The sequence below is a fragment of the Microtus pennsylvanicus genome, chromosome 21, assembly GCF_037038515.1.
Source record: "Microtus pennsylvanicus isolate mMicPen1 chromosome 21, mMicPen1.hap1, whole genome shotgun sequence".
NCBI classification, from domain to species: domain Eukaryota; kingdom Metazoa; phylum Chordata; class Mammalia; order Rodentia; family Cricetidae; genus Microtus; species Microtus pennsylvanicus.
The window spans coordinates 1407533-1426676 of NC_134599.1; the positions used below are offsets into that span (position 1 = coordinate 1407533).

Genomic DNA, 19144 nt, shown 5'->3' on the forward strand with positions numbered 1-19144 from the left:
CCTGTCTTAACAAAGGTGGGAGGTACCGGAAGATAACTAATGTGATCCTCTGACCTTCAAACACACCCCACACACAGATTTTATGATTTTATAATGCAGACTCTCCCATGTGTGCATCAAAACACATTTTTTTTAAAAAAAAAGACAGAATCTGACATAATTCCACCCATGTAGGTGGCTGGCCTTCAACTTCTGATCCTCTGAACTTTCCCTCCCGAGAATTAGGATTCCAAACAAGCATCACCATGTGCAGCGTCTCTACTGTGTTTTAAATATCCTTCCTGGTCCCTCTCTCCATACCTGAAGTTTGCAGGGTTTTCTCCCAGCCATCTGTTTGGGCATTTTCAGCTGCCTTGCTTTGGCCTGTGGGAAACACTCGCAGATTTGCTCCCATCTTTCCACCCCTGAAACAGCCGTGGTCCTGGAATGCCAGTCTGGAGAGTCTGTCTCTCTAGAGTGGAACTGCTTGCTGTTCCAGGACCACACTAGCTGGTGCAAGATCGGGAACCAGAATGCTGCTCTGAGAGGTAGGAATGAAAATCCAGAAAGTTACCTAAGCAGGTGGAAAATTATCCATCTATTTCACAGGCATAGGTCAAAGTCCAGAAACAGGATTCTCTTTTGTGGTGACTGCATGTGAAGTTAGTGGGATAATGGTAGAAAGTCCGCCTCAGTTTCCATGATGCTTAAGAGCTGGACAGCTGCTGGGCCTATAGCAAGCCCAGATGAATCAGCTGCGGACTGGTCCCATGGTAGGGGTCGCAGGGAGCCATCCATCTTGGTTCCAGATGCACCTTCAAGGATGCACCTTCTCTCCAGTTGACCCCACTGTGATTCCTGAGGCAGGAGTGAGAGGATTTACCCAGCTGGGACCCAACTCAAGACAGGAGCGGGAGGAATTCCCTTCAGATGGCCGGAAGGGGGTGGAGATGAAAATGCTTTCCTGGAGGTGTTTGGGAAACAGTGGCCTTCCGTGGCAGTCTGGACCCGGTTAGCAGTTTGAAGACAGTTCACACAACTGAACCCTGATGTGCAGTGAAACTAGGTGCTGTAAGGTAATATCTTCAGACCTGTTTCCTCAGCTAGAACAACCATTTCCAAAGCCACTTCCAGACATCGCCAAACATCATTTATCATGACTCTGGTCTGCTGAGGGCGAGGTACAAGAGCCCTGTAATGTAAAATGTGCGGTTGTGTGCAGTGCCACCTGAACATAGCTTTCAGGGAGTAAAGAAAAAGGACCACATTAAAGTGGACATACTCTCGAGAGGGTTCCTAAGAGTGGTGGTTTCTATGTGGTCCGCGATGACTTCACAGCACGGATACCAGTGGCACCTCAAAAATACTAGCTACTGCCGGACTCCGCACCTATGTTACGAATTCAGACGTCAACACGCGCTTATGTGGGAGGCAGAGCTCGCAAAGGCGGGCGGATCCGAGGCACCCGGTGGACAGGGAGCAGTAACGAGGTAATGTCGCCCAGCACAGGGAGCCGGAGAAAAATCGTTCCCATTCCCAGCGCTCAGCACACAGGTTCACAGCTCAGAGACGCTCGTCCGCCGGCAAGGTCAGACCCTGGCTATTGGCTCCGGAGAACAAAGGGGCCGCCCCACGGGCTGCTCCGATAGGACCGGGAGTGTCATCTGAGCCGCACAGCCAATCCTCAGATGGGGCGGTGCACAGCAGACAGCCAATCACGCACGCCTGCCCGCCCCGTCTGACCTGGGACTGGCCGTGGCCTGGAGCCCGGTGCCCAAGTCACCCCTTGGGTAACAGCTCCCGTTAACCTTAGCCACAAAGTCAAAGGTATTTATTTCCCAGGCCCCCTCCCCCGAGTCCCTGTGCTTTCCGGGCTGGGAGGGGCGGTGCAGGGATGCACCAGCGCCCGGCCGCAGCTCCGCTGTCCCGGACTGCAGAGGAAGGATGAGTCCGGGGCCTTGAGGTGCCCCGAATCCCGCGCGCACCTCAGCTCCAGGCCCCAACTTTTTGCACCACCAGCACCCTGCCCAGCGCTGCCGGGAGAGATCTGAGGCTGGCAGGGAGGGCGGCAGGCCAGGGCAGCGAGGTCAAGGGGTAGGAGAGCAGAGAGTCGCCAACGCATGGCCCCTCTGGTTGTTCTGAGTTCTCTGTGTCTGCCCCCACCCCACTTCCCCGCGTAGACGCGCTTCTGGAGACAGAAACCTCATTGTTGGCTACAGAAAGAATCAGAGTAGGTGATCCCTAAGTGAGCGGTTCCATGAGCCGGGATGAGGATGGAGGTGGAGAATACGCGAGAAAGAAAAACACACAGAAGTTACAGTGCGCATTTTCGGGGAGAGGGTAGTTCCCGAGACACCCTTCAAGTAAAATTGCTGCAGCAGCTTCAGTGGGTGTGGTGTTGGGTGACCTCGAGCCCAGAATTGTCTCCAGTTGCAGTGGAAGCTGGGTGTGGTCACCTAAGGTTGGAGACAAGTGACATTCCAGGCTCCGCATTTTTGTTTGTTCGGTTTTGTTTCTTAGCCCGTGTGGAGCAATAACATGAAAACATTCCATAGCATTTGCGTCCTGTCGGTTCCAAGGTTCCATGATTCTGTGCTTCTGCCAATCAGTTGTGGGCCGACCTTTATTTAAATGTGCCCTCAAAACCGTGTTTTGTAGTGGTCTACAAGGCTGGGGCCTGGACTGTGTGCTGCAGTTCAGGAAGCCTGTATTAGGATGCGTTTGATCTTCTGTTAATAACAGAGAGTCACTAATGACAGTCACCCTGGTACTCATTTGGGTGACATAAACAGTAGCTTTGCATCTCTAAACGGTGTCTGTCTCTGGCACAGCGGCCCTGATTTGGGCTGGGAAGGGATATGGGCAAGGTCACTGCAAGACAGGTTGGAGGTGTGCAGGTGGGTGAGGGCACAGCAAATCTGGGCATTGGGTGGTAAGATGTATGGGACAATGGGGTAGGGAACCAGAGACTAAACTTTGAGTGGCCTTGCCGCGACATTTTGTCTAGATCTTCAGGTGCCAGGGAGCCCTTGAAATATGTTAGGGGAGTAAAACGTCCAAATTGCAGTGGCTTCTGGGTGACAGGTGAATTCGAGGGACCAAGAAATCAGTAAGACTTTAGGATTTTATTGATTGTGTGTGTGTGAGAGGTGGGGGGGGGGAAGGGAGGGAAGGAGGGAGGGAGAGGTGTCACAGTTTGGGGGAGTTGGTTCTCACACTCTTCCATGTGGATCACATGGGTTCTGGGCATCAAACTTAGGTAAACAGGTTTGCATGTCAAATCCTTTACCCACTAAGCCAGTGCTCTCAGCCTCCCTAGGACTGCCACCCTTTAATACAGTTCCTCATGTTGGTGCTGATGCTGCGGCCCTTTATTTAATACAGTTCCTCATGTTAGTCCTGATGCTGCGGCCCTTTATTTAATACAGTTCCTCATGTGGTGGTGACCCCAATCATAAAATGTTTTGAAGTTGCTACTTCATAACTAATTTTGCTACTGTTATGCAATGTAAATATCTGTGTTTTCTGATGGTCTTAGTCAACCCAGGAGTTGATAACCGATGCACTGAGTGATCTCACTGACATTTTTTTTTTTGAAGTCATTTAGCTGAGAAACAGTAAGACCTGGACTCAGAATTGGTGACAGATAGCCCAGGATGGGTTCCTGATTCCTATTCTAGGTGTGATGTGGAGGCCTGGAAAAACTTCGCTAGACTTGGGTGTGGGCTCAAGAGAGAAACTTGAGTTGATGATTTAGACTTGGGGTAACTCAGCTCATCCAAAGTTGATAAAGGGGAATGGCCTGCTGGTTCTGTATGGGCTGGGCCCTGAAGGATCTCACAATGCATTGGCTGCTGGGCCTAATTTAGTCTTTATGTTTCATAAGGCTACACAGGGCTTCTACTCGGGGTTTTCTGCCTCCCTAAGTTCTGTTTCTTGGAGCAAATAGGTGTGTTAATAAGGCTCTGGATAGTCAAAGACTTTTTTTTAGAAGGTAGGGTTTCGTGTAACCCAGGCTAGTGTTGAACTTTATATATAGCTTAGGCTGGCCTTCAACTCCGCGGGCTCCTGTTTAGTGAAAGTTCGGATCACATGAATGTCCTACTGCATTCCACTTTGAGAAGACTGCCTGCATTTCTGCTGTGTAGCAGTTTGTGTTGGTGCGCTTCACACGGGCATGCTTGCATGCTGTTGGATATGCATTTGTTTTTGAAAGACTTAATTTTACTTTATGTGTCTGGGTGCTTTGCCTGTGTGTATGTCTATGCACCACATATATGCAGGCAGACCAGCAGAGGGAGTCAGATCTCCTGGAACCAGAGTTACTCACCTTGCCAGCCATGTGGGCGCTGGGAGACTAATCCTCTGAAAGAGCAGCAAGTGCTCCTAACTACCCAGGCACCTCCCCAGCCCCTATGCCTGTTGGAAGACACTTTCCTGTGCCTACATGTACAGTCCTCCAGCCCTCCAGCATGTGAAGGACATGCTGCTGTGTCACCTGACTCCAGTGCATGTTTGAGGTTACAGCTAATACTGGGCTGTACCAGTCTTTTCCAGCATGTACATCTGCCAGTTTAATTTACAGATTAGACACAAAGAGAGGATAAGGTCAATAAATGACACAATATAACAGTTATGACAGTGTACTATATTAAATGTCACGTGATTCTTTGTTCTCTCAAAATGTCTTTTGTACTGCACCTGGTGAGGTTGGCCATTGCTAACTGGATCTGGAAAGCACACTGGGTGCAGCGGCCACTGTGCAATGTGGCAGGTATCCATTCTGCATCTTTGCATTTCTGTTTGCTGAACTGGTTTGAGTAGGAGGTATGGCTTGCGCGTGCAGTTGGTTATGTTTCTCAGCTTCCTGTTGGCCTTTGGTCATGTTTGACTGAAATCCATTCAGAAGCAGAGTAAATTTGTTGTTACTGACAAAGGACTGGGGACAGAGGAGTAACCACTTCTAAGTCTTCAACTTAATTATCCAATCACTCAGTGTGTATGGAGCCTCTTTTGTTCACCCCCAGCAATACAGCAGTGGCCTTGGCTGTCAGTCACTGTGGGGTAACCACATGTGGCCTTTGAATACTTATATGTGACCAATATGATTGAGAAACTGAATTTTAAAAGTTAACTTGTTGTCTGAGGTTTTCTGTCCTTACTGGCTCCCGCAGTCATTAAGTCCCAAAGAAATCACACAGAGGTCCACATTAACTATAAACTGATTGGCCCATTAGCTCAGGCTTCTTATTAGCTCTTATAACTTATATTAGCCCAGTATTCTTGTCTATGTTAGTCTTTTTCAGTGAGGCAGTCACATCTTGCTTCTTCTATGGCTGTTCAGGACTGCTGAGGAATGGGCTTCCTCCTTCCCAGAATTCTCCTGTTCTCTTTGACCCACTTCTACTTCCTCTCTGGTTGTCCCACCTATACTTCCTGCCTGGCTACTGGCCAATCAGCATTTATTTAAAATATAATTGACAGAATACAGACCATTCTCCCACACCATTAATTTATTTAAATTTGAGGATGCTTGTTGTTGTATCTTTTAATGATTTATTTTTATTTTATGGGCATTAGTGTTTTGCTTGCATGTATGTCTGTGTGAGGGTGCCAGATCCCCTGGAACTGAAATTGCAGACAGGTGTGAGCTGCCATGTAGGCACTGGGAATTGAACTCTGGTCCTCTGTAAGGGCAGCCAGTGTTCTTAACCTATGAGCCATCTTTTCAACTCCTTTGAATTTAAATAACCACATTGGGGCATAGAAGCCAAATTCCTGAAAATGAGGGAGTTTAGAGTTGTCTTCTCCCTCAGATAAGTCTTGTACCTTCTCTTCGAGGCTACATAGTTATGGAAAGTTCTCCAGTGGGGGCAAGCCCCTCCCCCTCATTCATCATGGTGCCAGCATTTACATGACCTGAGCTAAAGGATGATGTGGGCTTTGCTTGCTGAATGTGTGATAGCGGATGCTCAGCAGCTAGTGGCGTTCTCCTTGTCCCTGCTCACCACCTCATCTTTCTTCCGCAGGTCACTGTCACGGACGCCCCTTCCTCCACCCTCAGGTCTGTGTGGGTTTGGGGGATGCACATTCTCTCCCCACGGGGAGATCTAAGAGCCTCCTTGGCACAGAGGGACAGATGTTGCTCTCCATTATCCCCGTGTAGATGCTGTCCCAGCTCTCTGGCAGCTCCCTGGTGAGGCTGGAGGCAGGGAAAGCAAGCAGAAGGATGATGTCCCTGCTGGGGTGCCCTGAGGACAGAAGGATGATGCCCCTGCTGGGGTGCCTTGAGGACAGGCAGGGTCAGCGAATGCTAGCAAAGATGTGTTTGCCAGAAAGGGAAGTGGGATAGAGGGAATGGCCATGTGGGGAGGGCCCCGAGGCAGGCTACTTCCTGCCTGGGTCTCCTGGGAAGGAGGAGAGCTCAACAGCATTAGGACCTTGTGGGACCCCTGCACTAAGAAAACCCAGTGGCCGGGCTCTTGTCATGGGAAGTCCTGCTTTGCTGGTGACAAAGGAGATATGAAGTGCCGTTCACTTCTCACCTCCATTCCTGGGCAGGGGTGAGCCCGGGGGACCTGAACAGATCTCTGAGTTGCTTGTCCCTCATTTCCACTTCTCTTCCCCATGCACTGCGATCTGTGCTGACACCAAAGTCCCCTGATTATATCCCCTGTCCCAGCCCTCACCACCTGCTGCGGGCCACAGTTCCCTCTTTGTGTTTCTATAGTTGGCAGAGCAGCTGATGGTTTGGGGCTTCTGGTCAGGGGAGTTCATATCCAAACTGCAACCTGACCCAGTGTGGGTCTCTAAGTTCCAGCAGGCCACAGGAAGATCGGGGTGACCGGGGGCCTTATCTTGTGTATGCTCTGTCCTCAGAGTTCTTACGGGTGATGGAAGGAACCCAGAGTCAAGGTTCAGGGCCCTGTGGTAGACCAGCCTCTCTTCCTGTCTCTTGAGACTATATAGGAAGTAGTGTGTGTGTGTGTGTGTGTGTGTGTGTGTGTGTGTGTGTGTGTAAGGTTGCACCTGCCCCTTGTGCCTATGTCCTGTTAGGGTGTATAGGTGGAAAACCTGCTCACTTGGGTGTGTCTCTTGTCAGCTGACTGGTGTGTCAGGTGGTTTATGAGGAGGGACAATGTTCATGGCATGGCAGAATGACAGATGGAATGAGAGACCCTTAGAGCATGGGGGCGGGGCACTGAGGGGAGTGTCCATGTGTAGGGTCTGCCCTGGGATTGGCTCTCCGGGTGTGTGCTCTTCACACATGGAGCACCTGAGCATATGGAAGTCCATCATGCCTCCACGTGTCTCTGCCTTTTCTGTCCTCCCGTCTCATTTCTCTCCTCATCTCCTTGGGCCTGTGTGGGTCTCCTTCCTCTGCTCCCTGGTCTGTTCCTGCTGGGACCCCAGAGGAGTTGCTCTTCTGCCTGGTGTGGCCTGAACAGACATGTTACGGCGGTGCTCAGGCTGGGTTACCAGGAATCAAAGCCATTTCTTAAATCAGTTCTTAGAAGCCAGAGTGGGTGACGTGTGCTCTGACCAGGTGGTCTAGGGCCTCTCACGTGTGTAGGCTGAGTCCCGACCCTCTAGCTCTGTCTCTCAGTTGAGTCTCATGGCCGGGTGACTTTTCTGTTTCGGTCCTCTAGGTTTCTTGAGGTGGTTCCCAAGGTGTGGGGTGCAGAAACTCACACACAGATAGAGGGACCTAGGGGTACTGGGTGGTGGGCAAGAGGGAGCTCAAGTCCCCAGATGTCCCTTAAGGTAGGGCTTGCCTTCAGCTGCTTGCTACTCTCTCCTCTGCCACCAGTGGGTTTCAGTGTCTGTGAGAAAACATAGCGGGAGTGGGAGTGTGTCCCAGACCCCCTGGAGAATCAGAACCACAAATAAGACTGGCTGCCTCCACAGAAGAGGGCACAGGGGCAAAAGAGAAAGGTTTACTTTTTCATTGAATTAATATTAGTAAGGATGATAACACTGGCCCAGATGTAACCCAGGAAGAAGCATGTTCTCACAACAAAACTCTGCTGGTCGTTAGGCAGGAAAATGTCGCATGTCACATGTAACTCATGAGTCCACCTGGTTGTTGGGGGGTGACTATCTGTTAGATAATTGCCCTTATCCAAATTAAAAATAAGCATCATATTTTTATGACAGAAAAAAAGGTTTGCTGCCAGGTGCCAGCCTGCTGGAGGGAGGCACCCAGTTTTCCGAGGAGAGAGGCCTCTGGGCTACCTGCCTGTTTCCTGTCTCCAATGGGCGGCTCCCAAACCCTTGAGGAAGACAGTGGGTTGTCAAGCTGGCAAGAGGCTTATTTAGTTTTGAAAATATTTACATTTGTTTAGAGAGGACAGAGTCAGAGCTTAGCAACTAAAAGGAGGTGTCTCCCCCCCCCCACACCCCTTGCATCTGGGGTCTGTATTTCTAGTCAGCGCTCTTGATTTCTAGCCTGGGTAAGCACCCCCAGAGCAGACTCAGGAAGGGGAGGGGGAGACATCAAATTGAGGGCTGGTCTCTAGGGCCGAGTTGGTTTTCTAGTGAAGATAACCCAATCAAAAGTACCAAGAAGTTCCTATCGGGGCTAGCATGAAACAAGCCTTGAATTTCTATTGAGCAGCTAGCCACAGAGTCTGTGGTTGTGTCAGGTGAAGCTGGACGCCCCCTTAGGAGCGACAGTCACACCAATGTGGTGGATAGCATGAGATCACCTGTGAGCCACAGCACAAAGCCAGGCAGCAGACCTGGGAATACACAGACCAGTAAAGATGCTGTGAGGTGATAGAAAGTGTTGGAGGTGAGCTAGGGAGGTAGCTCAGTTCGTCCAGTGAATGCATCCATCCTGGAAGCCGTGAGTTCTAGCCCTAGCACCGCCTAGAAAGGCAGGCATGGCAGAAAGTCGTGAACTGAAGGTCATCCTTGAGTGCGTGGCAAGCGAGGCCACTCTGGCGTACACGAGACATTGCCTCACACTCTTAAATACAGGGAAATGGAAAAGAAAGGTGACGGATGGGGGTCAGGCTTGTACACTGAGGTCCCAGGGTGAGCCGGCCACTCTGGTAAGGTACCACCTAGTAGAAGGAGGAAGCAGGGGTGAGAGAGGCAGAGACTGTAGTGATGAGCAGGGCAGAGGGGGTCAAAGCCTGGTCTCAAGCCAGACCCCAGGTATAAAGGGAAGCAGCTAATGTTCAAATGATGATCATAAAATAAGATTGATGGGGCTGGAGAGGTGGCTCAGAGGTTAAGAGCTCTGGCTGCTTCTCCAAAGGTTCTGAGTTCAATTCCCAGCAAGCACATGGTGGCTCACAGCCATCTGTAATGAGATCTGGTGCCCTCTTCTGGCCTGCAGGTACACATGTAGGCAGAATACTTTATACATAATAAATAAATCTTTTTAAAAAATAAGATTTGTGAATGCTTGATTATGAACTAGGGAGCGGTGATCTAGCACGTTCTTGGTGGTGGTGGCAGCAACAGTGACTGTGAGATGTCATTGTTCAGGGGTATTGGAAGAGTGTCCCATTGACCTAGGAAATAGGAATTGAACTCCAGGTCTTGCACATGCTGGCCAAGCACTCAGCTTCTCCAGGTGCCCCCTCCCCTGCCTTGCATCTGGGCTCTGCATTTCTAGTCAGGGCTCTTGATTTCTAGCCTGGGTAAGCACCCCCAGAGCAGACTCAGGAAGGTGGGGCAGGGGGCTTGTCTCTAGGGCCCAGAGTTGGTTTTCTAGTGAAGATAACCCAACCTTACCTGAGATACCTCAGGGGTCGTACCCCTCACATGAGGCCTCGGTGAGGGAGTTAGGGAGTTCATACCCAGTTCCGCTGTTTAGTCTCTGTGTCTCTGGGCACATCAAGGCCTCTCTCGGGCCCAGTTTCCTCTTCATAAATGAGAACTGTGCCCTCTTACCTTTGCGTCTGCACATGTCCCCTGAGGGAGTGGGTGGGATTCTGAGAAGCCTGGGCTGTGAGATGGGAGAGGACTGGGAAAATGGGTTTGACCGTGTGCCATTGGCCCTTCTTTCTCTTTTCTTCCATCTTGTCTCAGGTGGCAGGGCTGAGACCTCCCCAGCACTGTTGCAGAGGGAGGCCTGCAGGGATGGAGAGCGGCCTGGCTGGCAGTGGCTCAGGTAAGAGAAGTCAGCCTCCCTCTCCCAGACCCCTTGTTCTCCTGGGAGCCAAATAGAAGTTGCTGCCCTTAACTGGTATCTTCTAGAATGTAGAATTCAGGGTGGGAACCAGGACTTTGATGGTCATCCGAAGAATAAAACAAAAGGCAGTAATCCTGGGAGCACAGAAAAGGCAAAGCCAGATCCATAGACGCACAGCAGCCTGGGTAAAAAGTGGGGTGTGCTTTTCAGTGCTGGGACTGGGGCTTGAGGACACTTGGCTGATCAGACTCAGAGAATAAGCTCTCTGGCTTGGGCGGTTGGCTAAGAAGCTACTGTTCATTGACCGTCAATCCGACTATAAGGGATCCAGGGTCATCGGAGTTCAGGGTCTTCATCATTGTGGCTGTTATGATGACAAACACAGCAAGTCTGGGGATTTCCCAGGCAAATGCTTCCTGGAGTGGAACATTTTCCTGCCCGGTCTTGTGCTCTTGATAGGAGCTCTCTGCAGGGCTGCAGCAGCCCCCACCTGCCAGTGGCCCTCGCAGCTCTTGGTAACAGTCCTGTCACGGCAACAGAGAGCATTGTTTTGCTATAAGAATGGGGAATACTACCTGTAGGCCAGAGACTTTTACCACACTTGAGCCCAGAGGAATGTACCTCTGGACAGGCTGGAGTTCAAGCACACTCCCTTCCTCAGCCGAGGATCTGCAGGGGTCTGTGCTGGGTCCATTTTCCTCTATTCTGTTCAGCAGGTGCTTGGAGAAGAGCTCTGTCCATGGTTGTCTTTGTGGTTGGATGTCAAGGCTAGTTTAACTAGATAAGGCATCAAACATGGGGCCTCTGGGTTATTTTAATAGATATGGTGTCAATCAGGGAGAGTGATCTCTTCTCACTGAATAAACCTCAGACTCACTGCCAGGGTAGATTCTTGCACTAAATACTTCCTTTGCCCAGATTTCAGTGCAGGTCAGGGGACAGTCCTATAATTAATTAAACTCATTACACTTGAATACCCCATTCCTGCCAATGTATACTTGAAGTCATTATTTTCGAGATAGGGTTTCTGTGTAACAGTCCTGGCTGTCCTGAAACTCCGTCTGTAGGACCAGCCTGGCCACAAACTCACAAGCCTGTCTCTGTTTCCTGAGTGCTGGGAATAAAGGTGTGCACCACCACGGCCCAGCTACTGCTTTCCTTCTTAAGCATGAATTATTCAAATGAATTCTCATGTCCAAGCATAGCGAAGACCAAAATTTACTTAGAGCTGATTTCCTTTATTGTTTTTATTGAGCTATACATTTTTCTTTCCTCCCCTGTCCCCTTCTACCCTCTCCCATGGTCCCCACGCTCCCAATAGAGCTGATTTTTATTAACACTGTGCACCAGGAATCTATTGTATTTCTCCTGAAAGAAAATGTCTTAGTTACATCCCTGTTTCTGTGATAAAATACCATGACCAGGGCAGCATTAAGGAAAATCATTTAATTTGGCTTATGATTTCAGAGTTAGACTCCATAATGGCGGAGTGAAGGAACAGCTGAGGGCAGAGAGAGAGAGAGAGAGAGAGAGAGAGAGAGAGACCAAGAGGGGGTTGGCGAGTGCATTGGGAATGGTGCAAGTCTTCTGAAACCTCAAAGCCTGCCCCCATTGACACACCTCCTCCAACAAGGTCACCCTTCCTTCTACTAACTGGGGACCAAGTATTCAAATATATGCCCCCTCTGGAAGCCATTCCCATTCAAACCACCACAGAAAGACAGTTGGCACTAAGACCTTTGTCTTCAGTGAAGTCTAGTGGTTTTCTTTCAGCATGCTTCCTAAGGCTCTCACAGCTAATTTATCATGTAAAAGTGATTGATCTTGTAAGCCTTTGTGCCTGGCGTTCTCACAGCACCATAGTATCTCAGTTTGTTGGTGGGTTCTCTGGCACACCCCCAAGTTAATAATCATAAGCGCAGGAGAGGTTTTCTTTCCTCTTTGCAGTATTTTTGTGTTTTCTATCCATTGGTTGAGTCTTCAAGGTTAAATAGTATCAGTGATAATGGGTATCCTTAATTTGTTCTTAGTATTGTCTTCACTCCTTTGCTGTTGAATAGGAAGCTTGTAATTTTAATATGCATCTTTTGTCATCTTGAATGTCTTTATATTCCTAGTTTGCTGATGTCTTCCTTCCCTCCTCCTGAAATGGTGTTTATTTTTTTTTATATGACTTTCTGTATCTTTTGAGAATGGTATAAGGAATACTTTTTTTTTCTAATGCTGGGGAATCATTAATGCCAGGCAAGCACTCTGCAACCCCAGCTGATACTTTACTTTTAATAAGTTAACATCAAGAATTATATCCTTACTTTTCTGGGGGAAAAAAATCCCAGCAAGGCTATAATAGCTCTCATTATGCTGAGCTTGCTTTGCAAACGTTTGTGTCTGAGGAGCGTAAACCACAGCAGTAAACCTGCCTACTCCCATCTTTGCATGCTTGTGGTATCTACTGCTCCCTGTCCCTCATTCTCTCCTCTCCTCCTCTGTCTTCCTCCCTCTTCTCTCCTTCCCTCCTTCCTTCTTCCTCCCCAGTTACTGAATAGTTCCAGAGCTGGTACTAGTCCTTTCTTAAAAAAGACATTTTTCATTTTTGAGTGCTGTGTGTGTCTGTGAGTGTGTGACACACAATGTGGAGGTTCCCACAGACGCCAGAAGGGAGCATCAGATCCCCAGAGCTAGAGTTAGAGCTGGTTGTGAGCTCCCTCCCGGGAACTGAGTCCCGAGCAGCGCATGCTCTTAGGTGCTGAGACAGCTCTCAACCTCCCTTTGAGTTTTTTATAGACGGTGTTGATACAGCTATGTTGTTTATAACCCGACCGAGCTAGAATTCAGCTTTCACAATAGTTCCTTATAAGCATTTATATAGTCAGTTTTTAAAACCTGTTCTTATTTAAAATGTGTTTTTATTTTTACTTTTTTGTTGTTGTTGTTTTAAAACAGGGTCTCTTTAGGTAGCTTATGTAGTCCTGGTTGTCCTGGAACTTACTATGTAGGCGAGACTAACCTCAAACTCACAGAGCTCTGTCTGCTTCTGCCTACCAAGTGTTGGGGTTAAAGGAGTACACTGCTAGGCCATTTTTATGTGCATGCTTGTTTTGTCTGCATGTGTCTGTGCATGAGGTACCCATAGAGGCCAGAAGAGGGCGTCATTGCAGGTTGATTATGGGCCACCTTGTGGGCACTGGGAGCAGAACCTTGGTCCTCTGGAAGAGCAACAGTGCTCTTAACCACTGAGCCATCTCTCCATCCCCTTGAACCTGCTCTTGAATTCATTTTAATTTATATTTTCTTATAATATTATTTACTTTATGTTTACAAATTCAGTGATATAAAGGCTATATACAATATTTTAGTATTTTTGGAACCCTTTTGTACTTCTGTGAGTCTTTGTTTTTTAACTTTATATACAATATTTTAGTATTTTTGGAACCCTTTTGTACTTCTGTGAGTCTTTGTTTTTTAACTTTATTAGTGCCTTCTTTCTACTTCTTTGAATGTGTCTCTGTGCTGATGCTGAAATCTATTGTTTGCAAATCTTCCTGACTCATGACAATTTCATACTGCCTCCTTCTTATTGGTTGTGAGCTTCTTACTGAAACATAACACACACAGAAAGGTGCACATGTTACAAATTACATAAATTCTTACAAAACAGCTCACCTTTGTGACCAGGACCCCCACATCAAGGGAGATCACTGACAGGATCTCAGAACTCCTGCCTCTGTGACGGGCTGTGATCTAATTCACAGATAGTTTCACCAGATTTGATTTTCATATAGGTGAATCACAGCTATACTCTGCCCTTTCCAAAGGTGTCTTCACCATGGCTTCTTACCGCTGGGAGCCTGGATGTAAGGTGTAGGCTGGGAGCTGTTTCCCTAAGCTCTAATGTAGTGGTTCTCAAACTGTGAGTTGTGATCCCTTTGAGGGTTGATCCCTTTCACGGGGGTCTCATATCAGATGTCCTGCATATCAGATATTTACATAATGATTCATAGTCAAAGCAGAATTACAGTAATGAAGTAGCAACAAAAATGATGTATGGTTGGGGGTCAGCACAGCATGAGGAACTGCATTAAAGGGTCGCGGCACTGGGAAGGTTGAGAACCACTGTCCTGGTGGATTACCTTTCCTAAAAGGGCATGGAATACCTTTTTCCATGCTGAGCCTTGGGGCCTACCTCCTCATTCTTTTTTTTTTTTTTGTGAGAGAAAGATGGAGGCCCTTCCAGTGGGTTGTTCCTGCTCTTGGGTGCTGTATTAAAGCAGGGACCCTGCCATTGGAGACAAAGGGTTGACAACTAAGGGTGTGTTAGCCCTAACCACCGAGCACTGGGCATGCCTTTGCCTGGAAAAGTCCTGGTGTCAATTCTCCTAGGAAGAGAATAGTAAGTTTTAGCCTGGTGAGATGACTCAATAGGTGATGCTCTTTGGGGACAGGTGGTGCTCTTACAGGGCAGGTGATGCTCTCTACTGGACAGGAGATGCGTTATGGGGCAGGCAGAGCTCTTACAAGGCAGGCGGTGCTCTTAGCAAGCCTGGCAGCCCAACTCAATTTCAACCTCTCTAAACCTACCTGAAGGTGGAAGGGGAAGACCGATTCCACAGAGCCTTCCTCGGACCTCCACATTGAACTGCCCCGCCCCTCACAGAGTCACTTTTTAAAAATTGAACATTTTTTAAAAATTTTTTTTTATTGAAAGAAAAAAAAATTCCCGTCTCCTCCCAGCCTCCCATTTCCCTCCCCCTCCTCCCACTCTTCTCCTCCTCCCCCCACTCCTCTCCCCCTCCCTCTCCAGTCCGAAGAGCAGTCAGGGTTCCCTGCCCTGTGGAAAGTCCAAGGTCCTCCCCCCTCCGTCCATGCCTAGGAAGGTGAGCATCCATACTGGCTAGGCTCCCACAAAGCCAGAACATGAAGTAGGATCAAAACCCAGTGCCATTGTCTTTGGCTTCTCATCAGCCCTCATTGTCCGCCATGTTCAGAGAGTCCGGTTTTATCCCATGCTTTTTCAGTCCCAGTCCGGCTGGCCTTGGTGAGCTCCCAATAGATCAGCCCCACTGTCTCAGTGGGTGGGTGCACCCCTCGTGGTCCTGACTTCCTTGCTCATGCTCTCCTTCCTTCTGTTCTTCATTGGGACTTTGGGAGCTCAGTCCGATGCTCCAGTGTGGGTTTCTGTCTCTATCTCCATCCATCGCCAGATGAAGGTTCTATTAACATTTTTTTAAATTGAAATTTTGAACATTGGCGATCTTCTTTCCTCCTGGGTCAGGAAGCATCACTGTCTGGTGTTGGGGACCAGACTCAACAAAAACACCTCTTACCAGGGATTGATAAATATAAGTAAAGGATACGAAGACATGTGAAAAATAATGAAGCAGAAACCATAGAATAGTACCAGGAGGATCTTCCAGTGAATCCTGAAATTCCTTTCCATTTGTTTTTATACTCCAATACTAAAGGGGGAAGAAGGCAACAAAAGACTTCTTTAACATGATAAACATGATACAAAGGACAGCTTGAACAGTTAATTGCTTCAACACTGAGAAATCAAGTCATTAGTATTCTGTTGTTTAGGCAGTGAAGCCAGCCTAGACCAACTATCCTGAAGGCATCCACTCCCCAGGTAACCTAACCTTATTTTACAAAAGAAGGAACAAAAAAGTGTGTTTGCACATCCTGACCATCTGTCAGGAAGGAAATAGGATCACAGTTTTGGGCCTCCACAGCCTGGGTTCTTTTATATCTCTGCATCTGCTGGGCATTGGGTAGAGAAGTAAGGACAGTTTGTTCACGAGGGACTCCACAACCTTGGCAAGCTAGTCCTGCACTTGTCTGTGCTCTCCTGTGGGCTTTCTCCTCTCTTCACACTCTCCCTGCCCACATCGGATCCTTGTCTTCCCCTACCCCATTCTTTCTTCCCATCTTCCTCCCTACATTTAAAGCTATTTGCCTCCACTGTTAAACTGCCCCTACCCTTCCTCGACATCTTCCTCACTAGGCTCCTTGAACCCCACAATCATGTCTTCTGACTTTTCCCTTTTCCTCTGCAGGAGATGGGCTGGCAGGGATCAAGCAGGAGAAGCCAGAGTGGCCGCTGCAGACTGTGGTATCTCAGGCTGCACTTCCGGAGAAGGACAAGGAAAACATATTTCAGCCGCAGAGTGGCCTCCCACCATGCCAGACTATGGGGCGGCGGGCTATGGGGTCACAGGAGGAAATTGGGGGTGCTTGGTGGGCCCCACCCCCTGAGCAGGAAGCCCGGCTGGCTGCTCGAGTTCCGGGGACAGCTCCAGGCCCTCTGAGCCCTGCACTTTCTGCGGGTGGGGGTCATTTCGTGTGTATGGATTGTGGGAAAAGGTTCACCTGGTGGTCATCCTTGAAGATCCACCAGCGCACACACACGGGCGAGAAGCCTTACCTCTGCAGCAAATGTGGAAAGAGTTTTAGCCAGAAGCCCAACCTGGAGCGCCACCAGCGTCACCACACTGGTGAGAGGCCCTTCTGCTGTCCAGAGTGCACAAGACGCTTCAGTCAGAAGCAGCACCTGCTCAAGCACCAGAAGACTCACTCTCGGCCCACCACCCACTCGTGTCCAGAATGCAAGCGCTGCTTCAGGCACCAAGTGGGCCTCCGCATCCATCTGCGAGCGCATGCCCGGGACCACCTGGGTGCCCATGTCAGCTTGCATGAGATGCTCCAGTATGCTGCGGCACGCCGCCGGGCCTGCCGCCTGCGCCCTGGATCCCCACGCAGATGCCCTGAGTGGCTCTGGCTGGGGCTCTGCCAGGGCTGGTGGGGCCAGCACAGGGTACGGACAGCAGCTCACCACCGCTTAGGTCCCAATGAGCAACGCCAGTTCATCTGCAATGAGTGTGGCAAGAGCTTCACATGGTGGTCATCGCTGAATATCCATCAGCGCATCCACACAGGCGAGAGGCCCTATGCGTGCCCTGAATGCGGCCGCCGCTTTAGCCAGAAGCCCAACCTCACGAGGCACCTGCGCAACCACACAGGCGAGCGGCCACACCCATGCTCGCACTGTGGCCGCAGCTTCCGTCAGAAGCAGCACCTGCTCAAGCACTTGCGCACGCACCTGCCTGGTGCCCAGGCCACGAGGTGTACCAGCTGTGGACAGAGCTGCCCCAGCCGTGCGGCACTGCGGGCGCACCAGCGTGTGCATGCCGCTACAGAGCTGCTACGGTCGCAATCTGCAGTCCAGAGTGGCGTGCCTGGTTCAGAGTCACAAGCTGAGATTGCCCCAAGTGTGACTCTGAAGACCCAGGGTACTCAGGATGCCAAGGAAGTGCTGTGTGGTCAGGAGTGCGAGACCCAGGCTGCACCCAATGAGCAGCGCCAGTTCATCTGTAACGAGTGCGGCAAGAGTTTCTCATGGTGGTCAGCGCTCACCATCCACCAGCGCATTCACACCGGTGAGCGGCCCTATGCGTGCCCAGACTGCGGACGCTGTTTCAGCCAGAAACCCAACCTCACACGACACCGGCGCAACCACACTGGTGAGAGACCCTACCTGTGCACTGCCTGCGGTCGTGGATTCCGTCAAAAGCAGCATCTACTCAAGCACCAGCGTGTGCATCGCGGAGCTCAGGCCCCACACCCTGGCCCAGAGGAGGAAGAAGAGCTGTAGTGTGCGCCACCTGTGTAGTTGATGGCGGCAGGCGGTAGAATGTGTGCTTACAGGATGTCGCGGGGAACAGGAGGGCCGGGAATGCTGACTCTTGATGCCCTTCAAGTTAGATCCTATTGAAAAGCTCCCCAAGGTTCTGAGATCTGAGGATGGTATTCCAGAAACATCTCAAGGAAGCCTGAGAAGTGCCTATTGGGGGAGGAGGTGAGGTTCAAAGCTGAGTCTGATGGGAATGTGTTCATTAGCATTTAGAACTGACCCCCAGCCTTAGGCACCTAGTGAAGAGCCCTAGGAAAACCTCCTGTGGGAAATGGCCTGGAACTGATCATCGGTAGCACTGTCCTGTCACATAGCTACAAGATGGTTAGAGGGGTGGTCCCTGTGGGAAGAGGGTCACAGACTCCGATTTGGCTAGGAGGAGTAACTATTTCCCCAGCACCAAGGACAGTGCCACCTGTACCACGCTGGATGATTTGATGGTCTCTCTCATGGTGCTAGGTGTGGCAGACCTGGCCATTGAACTGATAATGTATGTGATGATTAAGGGTTGGGTACGGGCACATGGTCTCAGCCAAGCTTGGTTGCCTGGGAAAGTCGCTGTGCAAGAGTGGGCCGTGTGTTCTAGGTGTGCAGGTGTCTGTGACTGACATGGGTCCTCGCCTATAATGGTGTTGGAGAAAAATGAAGGACTAAATATTCCACGTGGTGTCGCTGTCCTTTCTGCATCAACCTAGCGGAGACCAGATATGTGTGCACCTAGGACTCCGAGGGTATTGGTGGGGTTGCCATTCATATGTGCCCTCCTCCTACCTGCTGCCCAGGCTGGAGGGTAGTTTTCTGTCTCCCACTCTCTCTCCCCATATGCTGATCCTCTGTGCCCCACTCTGTCCCTCTGAGGTCACCTCTCCTGCCCCTGTAAAGCAGGGTGACTGATGTCCTGGTGCCGACAGCAGCCAGGGCTCCAGCTCAGGCTGTATCCTTGGATGTATTCCTCCCTGAAGATGGGCACTGGGGCTGGATGGTTTAGAAGTAGAAAGAATGGGGCCCAGGACAGTTCTGGAGAAGGGAGAACTACACTTGCTGGCCTCCTGGGCCTGCATCTTCCTGGAGATGCCAAGCAGTGTTGAGTTCAGCCTGGCTTTAGGCCACTGCTCTAGGGAGAGTAGTTTAACCTTTTTATTTTGGGGATGCTTTGGCTGTAGCATCACAGAAGGCCATGTAAGGCTGTAGAGGACGCACAAGATCCTTGCAGCCAATGTACTTCTACTGAGAAGCAGAGGCAAGGGAGCTTAGTGTTAAGCCTGGCCTGCTCTTTCTTGGTCAAATTATTTGATCCTAAACTGGGTGAAGGCCTGCACTGGGTGAGGTGT

The 19144-nt window shown here is 49.8% G+C and overlaps 1 protein-coding gene across 5 annotated transcripts; it reads left to right on the forward strand.

Annotated features, from left to right (window-relative positions):
* Positions 1–1715: 1715 nt before the first annotated feature.
* On the forward strand, positions 1716–18475 carry Znf775 (zinc finger protein 775). 5 transcript variants are annotated; one of them, XM_075955120.1, is made up of 4 exons: positions 1737–1806; positions 6009–6043; positions 10024–10105; positions 16180–18475. In XM_075955120.1, exons 3-4 carry the CDS (start codon positions 10075–10077, stop codon positions 17772–17774), a joined length of 1626 nt encoding a protein of 541 aa, XP_075811235.1. In that variant the 5' UTR covers positions 1737–1806; positions 6009–6043; positions 10024–10074; the 3' UTR covers positions 17775–18475. The 5 variants fall into 5 exon arrangements, with proteins under 5 accessions (XP_075811236.1, XP_075811235.1, XP_075811239.1 ...); XM_075955122.1 differs by lacking the exon at positions 1737–1806 and adding an exon at positions 4095–4139 and having other exon boundaries at positions 16180–17815; XM_075955123.1 differs by lacking the exon at positions 1737–1806 and adding an exon at positions 4697–4753 and having other exon boundaries at positions 16180–17815.
* Positions 18476–19144: the final 669 nt, after the last annotated feature.

Bases quoted from the DNA above. Each gene is read 5' to 3' on its own strand.
- Znf775 (XM_075955121.1), top strand. From the start codon at position 10,075: ATGGAGAGCGGCCTGGCTGGCAGTGGCTCAG. The intron at 10,106-16,179 runs GTAAGAGAAGTC...TTTCCTCTGCAG, and splicing joins CCTGGCTGGCAGTGGCTCAG to GAGATGGGCTGGCAGGGATC.